Below are 18,912 nucleotides of genomic sequence, written 5' to 3' on the forward strand. Positions count from 1 at the left end.
ACAACAATAAAAAAACAAGGGCAACAAAAGGGAAAAAATAAATAAAATATATTTAAAAATTAATTAATATATACAGTCATGTTTGGAGTTTGCAGTTCTAAGCACTTTGCTTTCTTTCTTTTTTTTTTTTTTAAAGAGAAAGAAAGGCCGGGTGTGGTGCACCTGGTTGAGCACACATGTTACAGTGCACAAGGACCTAGGTTTGAGGCCCTGGTCCCCACCTGCAGCGGGGAAAGCAAGTGGTGAAACAGGGCTGCAGGAGTCTCTTTGTCTGTCTCTCCCTCTCTGTCTACCCCTGCCCTCTCAATTTCTGGCTGTCTCTATCCAATAAATATAGATAATTTAAAAAACTTAAAAAAGAGGAGGGGGCCTCCATAGCACTAAGGTTTTCTTTAGTGCAGTGGGGGCTGGGGGGCAGACTCAAAGCTGGGTCATGTACATGAAAAAGCGACATGCTATCCCAGTGATTTATTTTGTTGAGCCTTAAATACTTTTCTAGATGAGTAAAGTCCCTTGCAAGTAGACACTACCTATTTCTGGATCCCCAGAAACATTGTTGTGAGCGTAAAATTTGTAGAACTACAATAGAAAAAAAATTCCATAGAAATTGGAATTGAGAAAAGATGGTAAAGGAATCTCAGGTAAGACAAATTTTTCTCAACAACAAATAAGCCAAATTTTTCCTCTTATGATACAGAGGAATAAAACTCAGGTCAATTATTAATAAGCCACTAAAAGTGAGTTTGCCTTTCCTTTAAATTTTTAACTCTATAATTAAAACGACTTCAACTTAGCAGATTGGAAAGAAGAAATTCATCTTATTGGTAAGTAATAACGCAAATCCCATGGATGGTGATAGCTATGACCTGTTAACAATAGTTACACTTTTATTCTCTCTTTCCTTGCGATCAGTGTGCAGAGACCAGCATAATCCAATTAATTGTAATTCCCTTTTGTAGAGTGGCCAAAGCAGTACATGATACTGAAGTACCATTGAAGTCTTGTCTTTGGCAGATAATCCAAATGGATTCTCACTTTTAACCTAACAGCAGGTCCTTGTAAACTTCAGAAAAATAGAGTCTCTTGATTTCTCTGAACATACAGTAAATTTGGCATGCAGTAATTAATCTCTGTACTTGCATTCTTTGTTATGTGCCTCACCATCAGTTTTCATGTTTAATAGTTTCATGAATATACCTGAATATCTCTCTTTTTTCCTAACTGCATTGAAATGCTTTTACCCCCATAGAAAAAGCTATACTGTGGTACAATAGAGCTTCTCCACTGAGTTCCTTGCTCATTGCCATTTTGGACACACCATCTGTTGTCCACATACTCCTGCCAGAGGCCTTTCGACAATGTCACTCTCCTGCTAAGGTCATCAGGACTATTGCAAATGTAAGCATCCTGTGCTTTGGCCTGTGCCTTCCTTCCTCTCCTGAGCAGTCAGTCTGAGATATGAAACCAAGGCTTCTGCGCACTGGAGATATCTAGAGTTGTCCCAATACACACAGTCTTTGTCATGACTGTTACTTCTAAGCTTCAAAGGTGCTTAGTAAGAAGCACATTAATCATGTCTTTGTATTGATAAAGTAAATAAAACATTCTAAGAGGTAGTTCCTTCAGGGATGGTGCAATAACTCACTTGGAAATCGTGCTGCTTCGCCATGTATGTGACCCAGGTTCCAGCCCAGCCCCCGATGCATTGACAGAAGCTTCAGTTCTATTCTCTGTCGTTGCCTTTCTACCTTTCTGCTGGATCAAAAAAAAAAAAAAAAAAAAGAAGCAACTTTTTCCCTAGAGACACTAAAAAAAAAGTTATGATGTTAAATAGAAGCTGAAGATTTTCAAAGCTTTTAAGTGATTATATATCATTTACTAAATACCTTTCAATCCCCATTCTTCATCCTGGTTTTTTTTTTTAATTTTTTATTATCTTTATTTATTTATTGGATAGAGACAGCCAGAACTTGAGAGGGATTGGGATATATATATATATAGAGAGAGAGAGACACCTGCAGCCCTGCTTCCCCACTCTCAAAGCTTTCCCCCTGCAGGTGGGGCTTCATCCTGTTTTCATAAAATTGTCTTCCCACCCAGTATCTCATGTCCTTAGCACAATATATGACAACTGCTAGACATCTTATCAATTATATTATTGAATGAACATCTAAATTAATTTGAGAGGCCTTGTTGTGGTGAGCCCTTATAGGGTGCACATGTTACCAAGTGTGAGGATGTGGGTTCAAGCTCCCAGTTCATGTCTAAAAGCATAAGGTTAATGTGGAACAGTGCTGCTTCTCTCCCTCCTCTTCCACCTCACCCTCTGCAAAAAAGGAAGGAAAACGTGTCCCCTGGAAATATAGTGGAGTTGTCATGATTGTACTCACTTCTTTTGTTGTTGTTAATTTCTTTATTGGGGAATTAATGTCTTACAGTTGACAGTAAATATGATAGTTTGTACACGCATAACATTTCTCAGTTTTCCACATAACAATAAAATCCCCACTAGGACCTCTGTTATCCATCCTTTTTGGACCTGTACTGTCACCCACCCACCCACCCACCCCAGAGGCTTTTTCTTTGGTGCAGCTAGGGCTCAGTTCTAGCAAAAACCTTTGCTTTCATTTCCATTTGACATTAGTTCATTTCATCTGAAATGGTATGGTATTCCCATTTATTTCCTTGCGTATGGTGACTATTGTTGTACACTTATTATTAATTACTTGTTAGTGTAGCTTAAATAATCAGACATTTACTTTATCAAAAACTAAATATGAATCCTTCTTGTGCATAAATATTGTGTGTTAGGGAGGCCAGGTGGTGGCACACCTGGTTGAGTGCACGTTACAATGTGCAAGGTTCCAGATTCTAGCCCCCTGCTCCCATGTACAGGGTGCAAGTTTTGTGAGTGGTGAAGCAGGGCTGCAATTGTCTCTCTGTCTCTCTTTCTCTCTGTTTCCCCTTTCCCTCTCAATTTCTGGCTGTCTCTATCCTATCACTAAATAAAGAAAATAAAAACAGAAAATAAATAAATAATGTGTGTTCATTTTTAAAGAGCTGTTTCTTTACTCACTTCACTTTTAGTTTTTATTTTTTAACCATATAAATAAAGGAACTATTTTTCTATGGGCTTTTTAATAAGAGTTACAAGTAATAAAATCAAATCATAGTCTTTCAGACACTGTGATGACAACAGAAACCAGTGACTGGTCAATAAAGGGAATTTGATAGGTTCTATCCATCTTTTTTTTTTTATAATACACACAAAGAAAGCTTTGGGATAAAAAGTTCTAGGAATTTGCTAAACCACACAAGAAAATATTCATGTTGAGATATACATCATCTTGCCTAAGACTATTCTAGCACTATGCAAAATATTCTATAACTGAAAGTGGATTAAGTAAATTATTGTACAACTATAAAATTGAATATTCAGCTATAAAAAAAGAATGAATATCCTCTTTATTTTCTGGTTTTGAATAGACTCTATATTGTCAAGTAAAAAGAATCAAGATGCAGAAATGTATGCTGACTATAGCATAGTTTTGTTGAGGTTTTTTTTGCTTCTTTTTGTATTGATTGATTGATTGATTTCTATGATGCACTGGAAAGTGAACCAGGGATTCAAATATTATACTATCAAGTATTATAACATTTTCTTTACTAGTTTGTGTAACTCCCTTGTTATAAAAGCTGCTTATCTTTTTAAAAATATATAATTATTATTGGGTAGAGTCAGAAAGAAATTGAGAGGAGAGGGGAAGATAGAGAGGGAGAGAGACAGACAGATACCTACAATCCTGCTTCTCCACTTGTGAAGCTTTTCCCCACAGGTGGAGACCAGGGGCTTGAACCTAGGTCCTTGTACACACTGCAATGTGAGTGCTTAAATGTGAACGCTAGTTAAAGGTGTCCCATCACCTGGCCCCATGCAGCCTACCTTGTAAATTGTTGGTATAAAATATAATTCTCTAAAGTTATGGTAGAAGTAGGAGTATTTTATGCTCCATATATCTGGAAACTGGAAGACCCTAGAATAAGACTCTCTTCAGATGTGTTTAAAAAAAAAAAATCTCGGGAGTCGGTCTGTAGCGCAGCGGGTTAAGCGCAGGTGGCGCAAAGCACAAGGATGGGCATAAGGATCCCGGTTGGAACCCCGGCTCCCCACCTGCAGGGGAGTCGCTTCACAGGCGGTGAAGCAGGTCTGTAGGTGTCTATCTTTCTCTCCTCCTCTCTGTCTTCCCCTCCTCTCTCCATTTCTCTCTGTCCTATCCAACAACGACAACAACAATAATAACTACAACAATAAAAAAAAGGGCAACAAGAGAATAAATAAATAAAATTTTAAAAAATCTCTAAAACTTTCAGTCACAATGAGAAAGTTACCAGTTGTAGTTAGTAGATTCCTTAAATAATCTTTATCATCATTTTGGACTTAGAATATGGTATAGATGCCAGATTAAGTGGAGACTGTTAGTCTGTAGTTTCACAAAGAATCCTGTCAAAATTTTCACTATCCTGTCAAAATTTTTGCAAGTGGTTATATTTATTTATTTCTAAATTCAGAGTACACCAACATTAAAATAAATAAGTTATAGGCAAAAATCTTATTAGAGACTGAAAACAATTGCCAAAGCCTAGCTGATAAAGAAACTAATGAACAGGGCTGGGTTGGATAGCATAATGGTTCTGCAAAAGATTTTCATGCCTGAGTCTCTGAAGTCCCAGGTTCATTCTCTAATACCACCACAAGCCAGAGTTGAGCAGTGCTATGGCCAGTCAGTGTTATGGCCTGTTCTCTCTCTCTCTGTGTCTCTCTCTGTCTCTCCTTCTCTCTTAGTTTTCTCATTAAAGTAAATAAATAAAATATTTTTTTAAAAGAAGTTAATGAACAAACAAATGTCCTATTAATGTTTTAAAAAGTCCGTACTAGATCTCTTACTTATATTATTCCCTTGACTCTCATTCAGAATTAGAAGGGAAAAGGGAAAATTTTTATAAGGCAAGTGGGAAAACCAGTACATTTAATAACATGCAGATATGTACATATACCTACAACAGCTGTAGTGTTTGTGGAAGTTCATATACTAAATATAAGGCCTACATTTGTGTACTAGTATCAGCATGAGATGCGTTTTGATCGTATATTTTTGATATAGCTTGGAAGGATTAAATCACAGTGTTGTTGGAATTTAGAGCTAATAAGGACACTTTGTTGAAACTTAATCTTAAGCATTCTCTGCTCTTAGAGTATGCAATGTACAAAATCATCCATGGAATTCAACTAAATTCAGAATCTGTTTGGAGGAGATGGTCAAATAAAATGAATCATTGAGAATAGTATCTGCAGGGTACAAAAAGCCTTTGATTGAATGGAAATAAGAGAAGTGCTAGAAGCTCTAAGTAGGAAAGAAATTAAATCTACATTGTTACCATGAAAAATGTTAATAGTGTGCTTGTGTGTATGTGAGTGTTCCTAACAAATTCAATTCATATTTGTTGATATTGTTATTAGACTTTAAACTGTGCTACCTCTTGTCAGATGCCTAAATGAAGAAAAAATAATAAACTAGAAGCCTGGAGAGAAGCATAATGTCAATAACATCATTTTATAAGGTGGCATTACACATGGAGTTATAAAGATGGGAAATGTTTTATGTTATGCCATTATAAATTAAAAACGCACAAAGCAGGGACATATTTGTTATACTTTCCATCTGTGGTGCTTCCTTCACAAGTTTCAGTTTACCTATTTATTATATTATTATTTACATTCAAATGAAATCTGAGGAGAAATAAAAATAAGATATTTCCTTCCTAATTCAGATCCTGAACTAGAGATATTAAAAAAAAAAAAAAGCAGCTCCTCCTTCTTCAAAGACAGCAACTGGAGAAAAATATTTTACATTGGTGGCTGACATTATTTGCAAGACTTGAGCTTTAAGTGATTCCAAAGAAAAAATTTACACAACACAAAGTGCATAAACAGCCAGCATGGCATGTTATAATATCCTACTGGATATTTGTACATAAAAGCTCTTTCAAATAAATATATATATCTATATTATTTTCTTAATAATGTTCTGATTATTTTCTTGTTATCTTCCTGTTTTTTACTTCAAGGATCTCACACAAAACTGAGCTTTCTGTGTCAAGTGACAGAAGCATCCATTAGGTACACTAGTCATGATTTGCTCTCATTGTGAAATAACCATTTTCAAATGTAAATCTCGCCTATTGGCTTCCAGGAAGTTGATCTGAAAAATTGTAAGGAATAAGTCTCTTTGACTTTTGGATTATAAATGTTCACACTAGAATTTATTTCTCCCTATTTGGCATAGAGCATAGCCATAAAGTTTAATTGATCTGTATATGATTTTTTTCTGAGAAAATTTTAAAGATGCTCTAGTCTTTGTGTGTTGGGCTACAGCAATAATGAAGTGTTTCTGCTCTAGAAGTAGAAACTGGAAACAAGAAGATTATGATTATGATTCTTTGATGGAAGTCCATGCTAAGAAATACCCTGAATGCTTGTTTATAAAGCAAATCATTTGGAATAGGTTGAGTCTGAATAGGCAAGCAATTATTCAACTAACTCCAGCTCTAAACCCTTTCTCTGTATCTAGATAATTGTTTTTATTCAACTTAAATTTACTTGAACAACCCTCTCTTCCATCTATCATGTAAAAGTGACACAGTTCAAGTATTGAAGAAATGTTTAGATAAACTAAAGACCATGACCTTTTTCTCTGCCCTGAATCTTGAACATTGCATTAGATTGCAAAGAATTGCCTAACAGAGTACCACAGTTTGGGAGGTGGGAGAGGGGAGTTTAAACAACAGAAATTTATGTTCTAACAGTTCTGGAGACTTAATGTTTGAAACCAAGGTGTTGGCAAGGCTACTGCTTTCAAAGACCTCTCTCCTTGGTTTGATCACTCTCTTTACCCTCTGTCTTCACCTGATCTCTGCTTTGACCATGCTTGGGTCCTAATTTCCTCCATAAGGTGAGTTACATTGGCTTAGAGTCCATCCCTATGCCTTCATTTTTTTTTTAATTATTGATTTTAAGGCGCTATCTCCGAAAACAGTTACCTTTACTTTTGACCATCAGATTATCACTGGAGCTGGATGCCTGCATGATTCCACCATACCTAATGGTCATTTTTTTTATAAAGGGTGAGAGATAGAGAAAAGAAGATAGAAACATGAAGAGAGAACAAAGAGACAGACAGGGATGAGAAACACCTGGAATGAAGCTTCCCTCTCATCAGGGGCTTGAACCAGGTTTTTCTCACACGTTAACTAGGTATCAGGTGAACCACCACATAGCCACTAACTCAATTGAATTCTCTACATTGAGGCTTCAGTATATAAATTATGAGTGGAGGGGATCACAATTCTGCTCATCACAAGAAGAATGCATATATTGGGAATGATGTATCTACACTTTGTCTTTGTTGTTTATTGTCCCCAAGGTCAATTAAGTATTATTCTGGGAGACAAAAACAAGATGTAAATATCTAGAACTTAATCTGTATTCACTTAGATAATATTTCTGAGCACCTGGTGAAGCCTTCTCTTTTGAGGACTATAAAGCAGCTTCAATAGTTATAGTTTTAGAAATCACATACTACAGATCCTAATATGTGGTTTCTATTTGATTTATATTTGTTTAATAAATATTAACTGAACAAACAATTTAAGTGACCAACTGGTATAGTTCTCCAAAAATAACCTTCTTACCAAAGTCTTATTTCATAGCCAAGGTATTATAGATAGGGTGTTTAGCAAATACAGTATAGAAAGATGCAGTTTTTTGGCACAAGATTTTTATCACCACATCAGAGGATATAGAATCTCTCTGGTCCACCAAAAATCAAATTGAACAGTCATTTTAAAGAGTCAACTCAACAGGAAAGATTGAGCTAATCAACTTCCTTTTGACCCATTCCCACTCCTTTAAGTGAACAAAATGTAAGCTATATCCTTACAGGTAACCAATGTGTTTTATCCAGTTTAGTATCTAAACTTTCATTTGATGTTATGGCTAAACATAATGCCACTGGGGGAGTTGGGCTGTAGCGCAGCGGGTTAAGCGCAGGTGGCACAAAGCACAAGGATGGGCATAAGGATCCCAGTTCGAACCCCGGCTTCCCACCTGCAGGGGAGTCGCTTCACAGGTGGTGAAGAAGGTCTGTAGGTGTCTATCTTTCTCTCCTCCTCTCTGTCTTCCCCTCCTCTCTCCATTTCTCTCTGTCCTATCCAACAACGACAACAACAATAATAACTACAACAATAAAACAACAAGGGCAACAAAAGGGAATAAATAAATAAAATAAATATTAAAAAAAAACATAATGCCACTTTTTGGTTACTCTCCTCTCCTTGACATCATTTTTATTAGTGATGTAACATTCATGTACCCAGTAGGACTTTCAAATAAAGCTTCCAAATGGTCATTTACACCAGAAGGAGATACCACATCCATTATGAGAGTTTTTTCAGTGTAATGGGATTTTGTCACAATATTAAGGAAATAAGAGATAATCTTTCCATGTTCTAGAAAATTAAATTAAAAATAAAATTAAAGGTGTTCCTCTTTTTTACTGAACTAGTAAAATAGAAGTTGGAAAAGAGCTTAAACAGTAATATGGGGAAAGCAGAGGTGAAAATGCTCTTGTGTTTCATTACATGAAGAATTATACTTTTACTCTTGTCTTACTGCTTTATTCATGATCATCTAATCTGAAATCGTATTTCAGTCAACTCTAGAATAGTTCTATTTAGTTAAAATCAAAGCTGCTACTGTAACTTCTTCCCCCCCCCCTTAATTTTATTAGTGATCCAACATTGACTTACAAAACTACAAGGTAACAGGGGTACAACTCCACACCACCTGAGTTCTGAATCTCATTCTCTCCACTGTAAGCTGCAACAGTTCTCCTACAGTTGCAAATGTGGATCAACCATCATATCTACAACTATCTACCTATGTCTGTATATAGTTGCCACCCCTCCCCCTTTTTTCTTCCTGTGGTCCTACCTTTTCTTCCCTTCCTTGTCACACACACACACACACACACACACACACCTATTTTTACACACAGACAATCCCTCTCTTTTTCCTCTTCTCTCCTAGGGTCCTGATGGAGTTAGAGTTTAGAGCCCTCTGGTCATCTTCCCCCTATCATTTCTCTCCCACTAAGAGTTTGGACCAAAATTCTTTTTGGGGGTGCAGAAAGTGGGAGTTCTGGCTTCTGTAACTACTGCTCTGCTACTTATTGTTAGACCAATCTATAAAACAATATATAACAAAAGAAGAAAGTGTTGATTAAATTATTACCGATATTTAACAGTGCCTTTTCCATGGAAACTACTAGTGGCCTGTTGTGGCAATCAAAGGCATGTTTGTCAATTTTCCTTCTGAAGACTGTTCCTAGTAAATATTGTCAATTTATTCTTTCAAATATAAAAGCTTATAACTTGATTAGATACATTTACATTTTTAGAAGTAAATAAAATAAACCAAAGATCCATTAAGAGAGGGCATTTCACCATGGTCTTGTTTGGATACACGTTTTGATTATCTTTTGTGATCTCATAAAATCACATAGCATTTGAATTCTGGAGCTTAACCTGTCTTTAATTCTGTTGAAGTTACTTAAGCCAAAATCTTTCACAGAACTGGACTTAAGAGCCAACTTAGACACTAGGGAAATACCACAGTTGGTAGAACACTGGACTTTGATGTCCCAAATTCCCACTTTGATCTCTGGCAACACATGTACCAGAATAGTGTTTTGACTTGTCCTTTGTTTTCTCCTTCTCTGTGCCACAATTTTCTGTCACTTATGTAATAAATAAAATATGTCTTAAAAAAAAAGAGCCTAACTAGAGGGTGAAGAAAACCAATATAGATTATCAGAGTCAGGATTGTGGCATATCTTGAACCAACTAGGCTTCTTCCCAGTGTTTGGACTTTAATATGCAAATCATAGATGAATGGAACTAAGTGTAAAAGTAAAAAGTGAAGGACAATTGCTAGGAGGTTTCCAGATGACTAAAGCAAATGAACTTGTAAAACAAAGACACAACCAGGAACCAAATTGTCTTTAATGAGAACTATGGTGGTGGCAATGGGGAGGGGGGGCAATTATGCAGAGAACTTTGCTGTAGGATGTGGTGATTTACACACACCATATGAGTAAGAAATTATACCCCTAAAATCATATAAATTTGATTCTTAAACTTTATTTTTATTAAAAGTTATTTCTTTTATTTGATAGGACCGAGAGAAGTTGAGAGGGAAGGGGAAGAGAGAGAGAGAGAGAGAGAGAGAGAGAGAGATGGTGAGAGAGAGAAAGAACTGTTGCACTGCTTCACTGCTCATGAAAATTTCTCTCCACAGGTGAGGACTGAGGGTTAGAATTCCGGTCCTTGAGCATGGTAACACATTCAACTAACCAGCTATGTCACTCTGACTTCTGAATCATACAGTTTTGTACAAGAGTTAAATCACTACTTAAAAAATGGGGAAAAATCCATTCATTACATCTGACAAACTGCAGTACTCTTAGGTAAATCCTCTGAAACAAGTAGAAGGGTTATGATATTTGCTCAGAAATTCCATAGACATGTTCCATATATATATATTTGCCTCACCTTTTTGTTACCTTTACCCATCTTCACAGTTATCTTTTGGATAGATTTGTTTCTAAATATCTTTCAGGTGTATTTTCTTGTTTGACACCAACAACTATCCTCATTTATAAAGTACACAAAGCGGGGCCAGAAGGGGCAGGCAGTGGTGCACCAGGTTAAGCACACCTAGTACAAAGCACAAGGACCTGAGCAAGAGTTCTGGTTCCCCACCTGCAGGGGGGTTCGCTTCACAAGTGGTGAAGCAGGTCTGCAGGTGTCTATCTCTCCCCATGTCTATCTTCCTCTCCTCTCTCAATCTTCTCTGTCCTATTTAAAAAGAAATTGAAGAAATGGCCACCTGAGCACTGGATTTGTAGTGCAGACTCGGAGCCCCACCGATAACCCTAGAAGTGGAAAAAGTAAAAATAAAAATTAAAACACACAAAGTAATTCACAGTAAATTAGTAGCAATTTCAAGCAAAAAAAAAGTCAGTAGTATTTTGTATACTTTCCCAATTCACCACATTTCCTCTTTACCCTATTACTAAGTAAAAATGTGCCCCAATATTGTCCTTTCTTCTCTGTCAATTTGCTTTATATTTGCTTATATATATATAAACCTATTATGCGCAATGTGCTGATTTTGCCAAAATTCATAACCAAAAAACTTTTTAAACAGAATACTGCTCAGTTCTGGTTTACAGTAATGATGGGGATTGAACCTGGCATTGGGGCAGGAAAAAGTCTGTTGCCTTTTACCCTTTTTTAATTACCAACTCTTAATTTATATTCTGGAAATCTTAATATGTGTGTGTCTACCTTTCTACATCTTTGCCTGGCTAAGGTAAATTTCATGAATAGATTCTGATGAAGTAACTTCTATAAAGTCTTAGATGCTCCTCATAATGGTTCTCAACTATAGACAGTGGGAAGACATTGGTTAGTATAGGGAGATATTTTTGTTATCACTATTGGGGAATTCCGCTGTAATCTAGAGATTGAGGCCAGAGTGCAGTCCCTGCAACAAAGAATTATTCAGTCTTAAATATCAGTAGTGCATTAGTTTAAAAAGACCTGTTCAGGCTGGGAGTATGGATCCACCTGTCAACTCCCATATTCAGCGGGGAAGCAATTACAGAAGTCAGACCTTCCACCTTCTGCACCCCATAGTGATCCTGGGTCTAGTTTCCCAGAGGGATAAATAATAACAAAGCTTTCAAAAGAGGGGATGGGATACAGAGTTCTGGTGGTGGGAATAGTGTGGAATTGTAACTCTCTTATCCTATGGTCTTGTCAATATTTCCATCTTATAAATAAATTTATAAAAACTTATAAATTTAACAAACACAAAGGCCTCTTCAGTTGTTAATAAGGAGAGATAGAAGACATTATCACTGCTAACAGATGAGAAAATATCTATTGAATGATACCAGTATGCTTATGATGGTTCCTGTTAATACGTAGGTAAGGTTGTGGCCAGTTTATAGTAAGACCTGGTTGGAATCATGAGATTTATATAAATATGGATATAACAGTATTTTAATGTAAATTACATTGGCTTTGAAAAATATACTTGTAGTCCTCTGGTTTACAACAGAGTTTAACACTGACTGATTGTGAAAATTATAATATAATATATATTTTTTATATTATAATTGAAATATATAATATAAAAATTAAATATTATATGGGACCAGAAAATCTTTCACGTGGTAGGCCATGCATTTTGTACAGCCCAGGTTCAAGCCTCAGCACCACATCGTGTTGCTGTGTCACCAGGGTAAGCTCTTGGTACTGTGGTAGCTCTCCCCTACTCCTTCTCTCGTGAAAAGAATGAAAAGTCAAGTCAAGAGTAGTCAAATCACACCTTTGTGAGGCTCAGAACTGGCAAAAACGAAGATATTATGTTACCAAAAATTCTCTTCCCAACGACTTGCCATATTGCTTATTTATTTTCATTTTTTATTTGTGATTAAGAGTTGGTTACAAGATTGTAAGATAACGATGTATAGTCCCATACCACACCCCATCATGAAACTTCTGTGTCCCCACACTCCCACCCTTCAAAGATAACCAACCTTAGTTTTCACATGTCTTAGGAACAGTATGCTTGCTTCTTTTTCTTTTTCTTTTCTTTCAGGTCTGTGTATATCAATTTCTTCACCTGATTGTTGCTGTCAACATCAAGTTGCTGTCTTTCATTTCTTTACTTATTTCACTAAGCACGATTACTTCCAGTTCTGTCCATTTTGTCCCAATCAACCCACTATCATCCTTTTTATTGCAGAGTAGTATTCCATAGAGTATATATCCCATAACTTCTTTATCCAGTCATCTGTCAATTAATACCAAGACTGCTTCTACTCTTTGGCTATTGTAAATTAGTCAGCTATGAGCATAGGAGTGCATGTGGCACTTCAAATGTTTTACTGTCCTTTGGATGAATAATTAAGAGTGGTATTGCTGGACTCTAAGGTACTTCCATTTTTATTTGTTTAAGGACTCTCCGCACAGTCTTCCAGACCAGTTTGTAGTCCCACCAGCAATGTAACAGAGTCCTTTTTCTCCACAATCTTGTCAATACTTCTCATTTCCTTGTCATTTCCTGATACCATATTGTTTATTTAAAATATTTGTTGGGGATCAGAAGAGAAAACACTAAGCTAGAACCTGGACTGGAATTGGCATACTGCACCAAAGTAAAAGACTCTGGGGTGGGTGGCGGGGGGGGGGAGAATACAGGTCCCAAAAGGATGACAGAGGACCTAGTGGGGGTTGTATTGTTATATAGAAAACTGGGAAATGTTATGCATGTACAAACTACTGTATTTACCATTTAATGTAAAACATTAATTCCCCAATAAAGAAATTAAAAATTAAAAAATATAAAGCAGAACAAAAAAAAAAAAAGAGGGGGGAATGCATATACTAGAAAATGTGAAGGTAGGTAAGAACCAAGAAATGTAAATGGTTTATCTTCCATTACCTAGTTCACTATCATTGGGGCTCATACTTTTTAATTGAGGGAGTTAATGGTTTACAGTGTACTCATTGACACATGGGTACAGTTTCATTATGCACCAGGACCCCCAAGTTCTCTTCCACTCCTCCCTCCTTTCCACCTTACCCAGAATCTTTTTTTGATGTTACACGCCTTGTGTAGTCCACATTTGACTTTGTGTTTTCCCTCTCTATCAATAATAATAATAATAATAAATAAAGTACTTGTTGGGGGACCAGGAGAGAGTGTATCCCCTAGAGTACATGCTTTGCCATATGCAAAGACCCAGGTTCAAACCACTAGCCATCACACGATTGCTAAAAGGGTAGGCCTCATGAGTGGTGGAGCAGTGCTTTGGTCTCTCTCTCTCTCTCTCTCTCTCTCTCTCTCTCTCCACTATCTCTCATACTCAAACTAAAAAGAGAAGAAAAGAGAAAGGTAAAAAAAAAAAAAGTCTGCCTGAGTTATGGAATCATGTAGACAGAAAGACCCAGCAAAAACTCTGATGGGAAAACATATATATATTAAAAATAATAAAATGAGCTACTGATTGGAATATGACAAGGGCTACATTTTTCCTCCTTGAAGGAAAACTAATAATAAGAAGAATGCTGGCTGAGATAATATCAGTTGGTATTCATTCATATTATATAGCATTTCCAGTGAATTTATTGGTAAATTTTCTTCTGTATATGTGTAAAGCTATTTTGACCATTTCTTGAATTAACTGGTGTTTATGTAAAGGTGACAAATATCAGTGACACTTGTCTTTGGTTCATTGTTTGTTCTTATTGCTTTCTTGCTTGAGATGAAAAGAATTTTCTCTTTCACTTGCCAAATACTTTGCCTTCGTGGTCTCAAACTTGTGCACCAAAATGGCATTGTGTTGAATTTTTCTGATAAGTGTATTGGTAGAGATAGTTGTATATATGAAAGACAGAGAATAAAAAAAAGGGGGGGGGAGGAGAGAGCTTGTGTATTTAGGTTTCTGCTTAAAAGTTCTGTGCCAATGCTATAGTACTCATACATTTTCTAAATGTGTTTTAAGCAATAAGTTGTACAACATTTTTAGAACATGTGTTAAGCTATTTCTCTAAGAATGAAGCTCTTAACAAAACATAAGCACTCTGCATGAGATCTTAGCAGCAAAGTGCTTAAAAGATAAAGTAAGAATTGGTACCATGGGAAGAACACCAGCTGTACAGCGCACAGGTCCATTATGAGAAGTATGGTAGTGGGTAGGGAGAAAATGATTTAATCAGGAGTAAAACCAATTTTATTATAAGGGCACGCAGGGGGTGTGGCACCATAGTGAGAGGGACATTTCAAAATATCTGACAGATTTCAACAATGTGAAAACCCTGTTCTTTAAAGTGACAGTAAACCCCATCAGGTCTCCCTTTTTGATGCTATTGTTAACAGTTGACTGTTTAAAGCTGGCCTGCTAAGATGCTGTCGGCCTATTTCAATAGTGTGTAGCCCCATAAAAGGCTAATTGTTGAAATACAATCAATCAAAAATGATTGCAGGGCAGAAAAAAGGTCTCCTCTGCTGATTTGGTTGTGGATCATATTATTGTGTTATGATGGAGGTAGGAATGAAGACTGAAAGGGAAGAAAAAGACAGCCCATGTGAAATAAACAGATCTACCTCCTCTCCTCTTCGCAGTGTCCTATTGAGTAGGAATATTACTTACTAACCCAGGAAATAATAGTCCATTTATAGGGGAAAAAAAAGCTGATAAAATTCTGTTAATATTTTAAAGGACATGAACACTATTAGCAAAACAGCCCATGCAGAGATTTCCTACAGTGACAATTTCTCGGTTTTCATATGTCTTCTGGTACAGATTCTCCTTTGCATTCATAAAACTGACACCAAAGGGGCATGTGAACATGTGCTCAACACATCAGCAGAGAAGCAAAATTCTAGCTGACCAGACACCCACCGGTCAAGTTCTTGCTGGGTTACCCAGCTTTCCAGCTAAACCCCACTTTTTCTAAGATCTTTTTCAGGTTGTGTGTCTAGAAAAGTAGGCAGACAGATGGGCAGCAGATGCTTTTGTTCCTTGCTTTCTTTTAGGTGCTTGTAGGGATGTCACTTCCAGACCTTTGTATATCCAGTTCTTGAGTATAAATGCTTCCAACTTTCATATTATTTAATCATTAAATATATTTTTTATATTATGGGTGAAAAGAAATAATTGTCCAGTATCTCTTTTGTTCTTCTAAAAAACAAACAAACAAAAAAAACACCTCAGTTTGACATTTCTTTCCCTAATATTTAAATGTCTGGACTCACTCAAGTTTTCCAAGCAAACATTTCTGTTGCTTCTAAGAGGAGTTGGTAAGCACTTGTGGTTTGTCTTTAGTGTGTTATCATTTTTGACAGCTTCGCATAGTCTGTGTAGGCCAACAGGGGTCTAATATTGTTGCTGTGCACATTTTCTTCACTGAAATGGAAACTGAAAAAGTGAGAGAGATTTCTGAAGCAGTAAGAAGGAATTAATATCCTCTCTCACTCAGTATTCTATTCCTTGCTGACTTTATATTCAAAAAGAAGAAGGAGGAGGAGGAGGAGGAGGAGGAGGAGGAGGAGATGAAGAAGAAGAAGAAGAAGGAGAAGAAGAAGTAGAAGAAGAAGAAGAAGAAGAAGAAGAAGAAGAAGAAGAAGAAGAAGAAGAAGAAGAAGAAGAAGAAGAAGAAGAAGAAGAAGAAGAAGAAGAAGAAGAAGAATGAAAAAGTGTTACCCATTATTCCTTTGTAACTAGCAAGGCTAACACATGTAAAGCAATAACTCATTTTCTATTGCCATGTTTAGCATATGTCTCCTGTTGGCTCAGCAAGGCCTTTAGGCCACTCCCTTGAGCTGGCCATCATTGGCAACTCTTAGCCCCCTCAGCCTCAAAACCAAATAGCTTTGAATCATGTTGTGCTGTAATGCTAATTTTCATACCAATGCATTATGGGAATAAGTGTATCTGACATACTGTGTCAATGGCGCTGTCTCTTTGTGTCTCTTGCTTTTTTTGTTAGCTGCATTCCTACAGATGGTATTCCATTGAAAATGTTCCCTTCCTACGGAAAAGAAAGGGGGGGGGGGAACGTGCACAGCACCAAACCTCTAGGTGCAGAAGGCTGTTAACGGTTGCTGATGATAGTAGGCAAACATTAACATAATAATTAGTGTCTTGTAATTGTTTCATTAAAACCAGTTGTTCCATTTCTCCTCGTGTTTTCCCAGAAGAGAATCTGAATTTGGACGACAGCCAGTGGGAGGACATCCACGTTGTCACCGGAGCACTGAAGATGTTTTTCCGGGAGCTGTCTGAGCCGCTCTTCCCGTACAGCTTCTTTGAGCAGTTTGTAGAGGCAATCAGTAAGTACGACACAAGCAGTTGGTGGAATAACCTGGCAGTGTGAAATTATTAAGGAAATAAGAAGATAGCAACCATGGAGATACTAATATTCCCAGTGCTCCACATCTTTCATTTCAGTTTTTATGGCTTATTTTAATTTCTGGTCCTGCCTGCAATATTAAATGAGAAAAAAATAAGCAAATAAAAGAACAAGAGCATGCTAGCTTAGGGCAAATGATTTTTAAGCAAGGCCCTGAAATGAAAATAGCTTTTCATGAAATCTATTTTAAAGGGGTCACCTTGGACACACCTAGCCCCTAACTTTATGCTTGCAACATTGCAGTAGTGAGTACAAAGTTATCTGGAAAAGGAACTTAAGTGAATTAAATATCACAGGTAATTTAAGAGGTGTTCACTCATCAGCTGAGTCATGACCCATCCCAGACTCATTCATCCACCAACATTGGCAAACAGTTGCCTTCAATTGCTTCTGAGATGGATTTATATAAAATGATCACGGCAAGTGTCTTCCGTCAAGTGCATGGCCAAATGGGCAGTTGAGTCATAGTACAAAGTAACCAACAGTCAAGGTGGATTCCATGAAGCTTCCTTTTCCAGTATCATTTGATTCATATAATACAGGTAGACACACATTTAAGTAAGCATGCATGAGTGAATGAGTGAAGGGATAAATGAGAATATTCTCAAAAGGAAAGCTGCTTTTAATGCTTGGAGAAGCAACTTCTAGAACATCTCTATATTTAATATCTTAGGGTGCATTTCCTGTAATTGTGACAGCTTAGAAAAAAAAAGTTTCCTGGAAAGCTAGCTAATTCGAAAAAAGAAAAAGAAAGAAAGAAGAAAGTAAGGCAAAATTAAATAGCTTGCAAGCCTGGCAGGAGCTTAATTAAAGTCCAAACTAGAAACATCTCAAGGGAGGAAAAATACTCCACTTAGGAGGTCTGATCTTGAATGACTGTGTGCAGTGTTTCTATGAGTAGGAATAAGGATTGGAGGATCCCACATTGGAGATCCTTGATAGGCCTTTTTAGTCTGTTTTTCATTTTACTGGTCTTCATACTTGTTTAATGCTTTGGAAAAAATGATACAGAGTTAAATTTATTATCACAAGGTCTTTCTCTGGTTGTCTATTCACAAATTCAGATTTTCTTGTTGTCTAATATAGCAATGATACCCTTAAGGACTGTTTTTAAGGAGATCTTGGAGTTTTGATAATCTCTCATGACTTTTTATTTCATGAGCCCTCTCTATGGAAAAAAAAAATAGGCATTTTATCCTTTCTGGATAGTTTTGGCTATTTTGTTTAAGTTTTTTTTTTTTTTCTTCCCCAGGCTTCACTGCTTTGGGATGACTTGTTCAGATAGAAAAAAATGAGATAGAGAAGGGGAGACACCATGACACCATAGCAGTGAAGCTTTTTCTGGTGCAGTGGGGCAGGCATCTCAACTGAATCATGGGCCTGAGAAAGCAGAACACTATCGAACTATTTTGTTGACTTGACTTAATGTTAAATTTTTTGAATTGGGAGTCGGGTGGTAGCGCAGCGGGTTAAGCGCAGGTGGCGCCAAACTCAAGGACTGGCAAAAGGATCCAGGTTTGAGCCCCCGGCTCCCCACCTGCAGGGGAGTCGCTTCACAGGCGGTGAAGCAGGTCTGCAGGTGTCTGTCTTTCTCTCCTCTTCTCTGTCTTCCCCTCCTCTCTCCATTTCTCTCTGTCCTATCCAACAACAATGACACTGATAATAACTACAACAATAAAACAACAAGGGCAACAAAAGGGGAATAAATAAATAAATAAAATTTTTAAAAAAATTGAATTGAGATGTAATTGACAAAAAATATTTTATTTATTTACTTTTATTTATGAAATGGAAACACTGACAAGG

At 36.8% G+C, this 18,912-nt stretch overlaps 1 protein-coding gene across 2 annotated transcripts in view; it reads left to right on the forward strand.

Moving 5' to 3' along the window:
- ARHGAP15 (Rho GTPase activating protein 15) overlaps positions 1-18,912 on the forward strand; it is a 785,763-nt gene that overhangs the window by 607,164 nt on the left and 159,687 nt on the right. For both annotated transcript variants that reach the window (XM_060178060.1, XM_007539658.3), the window contains exon 12: positions 16,892-17,026. In XM_060178060.1, the coding sequence (XP_060034043.1) occupies positions 16,892-17,026 (135 nt within the window). The remainder of the gene's footprint in view (positions 1-16,891; positions 17,027-18,912) is intronic.

This window comes from Erinaceus europaeus, chromosome 18, assembly GCF_950295315.1.
Source record: "Erinaceus europaeus chromosome 18, mEriEur2.1, whole genome shotgun sequence".
Classification (NCBI taxonomy): domain Eukaryota; kingdom Metazoa; phylum Chordata; class Mammalia; order Eulipotyphla; family Erinaceidae; genus Erinaceus; species Erinaceus europaeus.